General features: G+C 38.7%; 1 protein-coding gene across 1 annotated transcript in view; it reads right to left on the bottom strand.

Moving 5' to 3' along the window:
* Positions 1–1,923, bottom strand: part of LOC110018862 (high-affinity nitrate transporter 2.3) — a 3,973-nt gene extending 2,050 nt beyond the window's left edge. Inside the window, exon 1 of the mRNA XM_020716326.1 lies at positions 838–1,923. Within this exon, the coding sequence (XP_020571985.1) occupies positions 838–1,622 (785 nt within the window). The 5' untranslated portion in view covers positions 1,623–1,923. The remainder of the gene's footprint in view (positions 1–837) is intronic.
* Positions 1,924–3,031: the final 1,108 nt, after the last annotated feature.

The raw sequence follows: 3,031 nt of genomic DNA, 5'->3' as shown, positions 1-3,031 counted from the left end.
ATATATATATATATATATATATTCAAATTTCAAGCACAATATTATTAACCATTCAACAAACGCTTAATCCTAAAAGTTAAAAAAAAAATTATATTCAATGTTTTTTATAAATAAACCAAACGTAAACACTTAAACAAACACTCGAAATATAAAAAAAAAAGAAAAAGAAAAAAAAAGTGAAATTACTTTCAGACCACCCGAAACTTGTATTTACAAATCAACCACCCTATTTCATGCACTTTTCAAATTCTCACTCAAATGCCAAAATTCATGGTAAAATCCCAACCCATATTCATCATTTTTATCAAATTCTCAATAATTTGATGCTGCATGGATACTAGTTATAAAAGTCAATATGAACACCTAAAAAAAAAAAGATGCATTTACACACATACTACCCAATTCTTATGTATTTACATATCTAACACCTAGACTTCAATTATTGCATTTATACCATCCAATTATTTTACATCACATAAAAAACACTACCATTTCAGCTCATAAAGCATGGAATGCACCTTTTTATGCATAGGAAAGGTAGCGTGAATGTATTAATAAAAGTTTAAGCGTTAGATATATAAACACAAAAGAATTGACTGATATTGATGCAAATCTTTACAAAAAAAATAAACAGAAATTTACATACAGAGCATCTCATTCTTATGCATTTATTTATCTCACATCAAAATTTTAATTTTTAGAAGCTAAATATTTTTCTTATGTATAAAAAATTGAACTATTTATTTTTTTGATGTAAAAGCTAAAGTTTAGAAGTGAGATAAACTAAATCCATTAGAATGTAAATTCCCAAAAAATAAAACGCGAAAGACACAGAACCTGTAATTGCTGACGGCGCAGCGAAAAACGCCATCAAACCCCTCGGACTTCATCTCCCCTGTCTTCTTCAACTCAACAAAATTGCCGTCGGGGAAATCCTGCCCCATCACCAGCACCGCCAGCGCCGACGCCATCTGCACCAACCCCGGCACAAAAAAAGCCACCCTCCACGCCGTAAACTCCGCACACCCCATCTTCCTCACAATCGAATAAATAAACGGCATGATCAATTGAATCGCTCCTCCGCCCAGATTTCCCCACCCCCCCACCAACCCATTCGCCTCCCCCACCTTCCTCCCCGAGAACATCGAACTCATCCAGTACTGCGTCGACACGAACGACGCGATTGAGAACCCCGTGAAGAAACGGACGAGGAGGAAACCGGAGGGGGATGAGATGACGGAGGTGAAGAATACGGCAGGGGAGGTGAGGAGGGTGAGAGAAGCAGAGGCCAGTCGGGGGCCGATGAGATCGCATGCGGAGCCCATGGCTATGCGGGCGATAACGGCGCCGGAGACGGCCGCAATGCCGGCGTTGCTGATGTCGGTGGAGGTGAGGGAGAGGTTGTCGCGGATGATGGGGAGGAGAGGGGGGGAGGCGAAGGTGGAGCAAAAACAGGCGAAGAAGGAGAACCAGCAGAGGTGGAAGGACCGCATGTGAGGGGGGGCGAAGGAGAAGATGCTGAGTTGGGTTGCTTTGTGCTCGGAGTCGACGGGGAGCGGGAAGGTAGGGGATGGGGGTTGTTTGTTGCCTTGGGGTTTGGGAGGTGGTGGTGGTGGTTCCATGGTTTTTGGAGGAGGGTGGGGAGTGGAGAGGGGTTTGTATTGGGACAGGGGAGGTGGAGGAATGAAAAAAAAAAACCGATCTTGGGGAGTGGGAAAGTGAGTTGAGAGATCTGAATTGTTTGTGATTGGGGGAGATGTTGAGGTCGAAAGCAAGTTGAGTTGAGAGAGGGAGAGACGTTGACTTTTGAGGGGATTGGAGCGTCAACTTGCTGTCGAGTTGCAGTGGAAGGGGAGGTGAGGGAGTACCGGATTGTTAAAGGGGAAGAATGCATATCAGCATATAGAATTGGTTCTTGTGAAAGATCGGAAAAGCCGGCCGAAGTGGACATTCGACTAATTCTTATGTATATAAACATTTTAAAATATAAAATATAAAATATTGTATTAAAATGTAAATATTAAATCATATTTCTCAAATTAAAATTCAATAACTCAATTTTATTCTTTTAAATTTAAATTAAGCATATAATTAATATTTTTATGTTAGTTTAAAATTTTATCATCTTTTTAAAATAGAGAGGTATGGACAAATTGTAAAACAATAATTTTATTATATTGAAAATAAATAAATCACAAATTTTAGAGTCATCAAGTTTGATACACCACCAACAAATTTTCGTCATCTAACACGAATATCGAGGCATGACACAAATCTCGAGATGATATTTTAAGTCAGAAACATTCAAATCTTAATAAAAAGTCATCCAGAGCTCTGATTTCAACAAACTTATAATCAAACTAGCAGGTTAGATGAGACGGACCTAATGATATGAAAATTAGCCCGAGTCAAATCAAGCCCATATCAAGTCATTAAACCACAGCTAGAAGATTTATGAATATATTTGGAAAGTCAAACGATTGTCAAATATGACAAGTTTATACTTAAATCGAGCGGCTCGACAAGACGAATCCAACGAGCCCAATGTCACTCAATTATGACATCATTAAGACACTCAAATGTCCATTAAATGTTGTATGATCGGGGGAAGCTTTCCGAACCGTCCGATCAAAATGGTTCATATTCATGCATTAATTGCACCAAAAACACTATAAATAGAGCCCCATCTAGGGCTGTAAACGAGCCGAGCTTGAGCGAGCTCAGGCTTGGCTCGTGTTCGGCTCGATCGAAATAGCTCGTGTTCGAAATCGGCTCGTGAACAGTGTGTTCGTGTTCGGCTCGAAATTGGCTCGTTAAACTAAAATTGAGAAAAATAGATGTAAACTGTGAGATTCGAACCAGATCAAATCTATACAAAAGAAGACACTAACCACATTGCCACATGAGGTGTTATAATTTAAACTTAGACATAAAGATGTATAATATATTATTATATAAATAATATATGTAATATATTGTTATATAAAGAGTTATATAATTTTTTTTCGAGCCATTTCGAGTCGAACACGAG

Source organism: Phalaenopsis equestris, unplaced genomic scaffold (genome assembly GCF_001263595.1).
Source record: "Phalaenopsis equestris unplaced genomic scaffold, ASM126359v1 Scaffold000036, whole genome shotgun sequence".
NCBI classification, from domain to species: Eukaryota; Viridiplantae; Streptophyta; class Magnoliopsida; order Asparagales; family Orchidaceae; genus Phalaenopsis; species Phalaenopsis equestris.
This window is presented reverse-complemented; position numbering and strand designations above follow the sequence as displayed.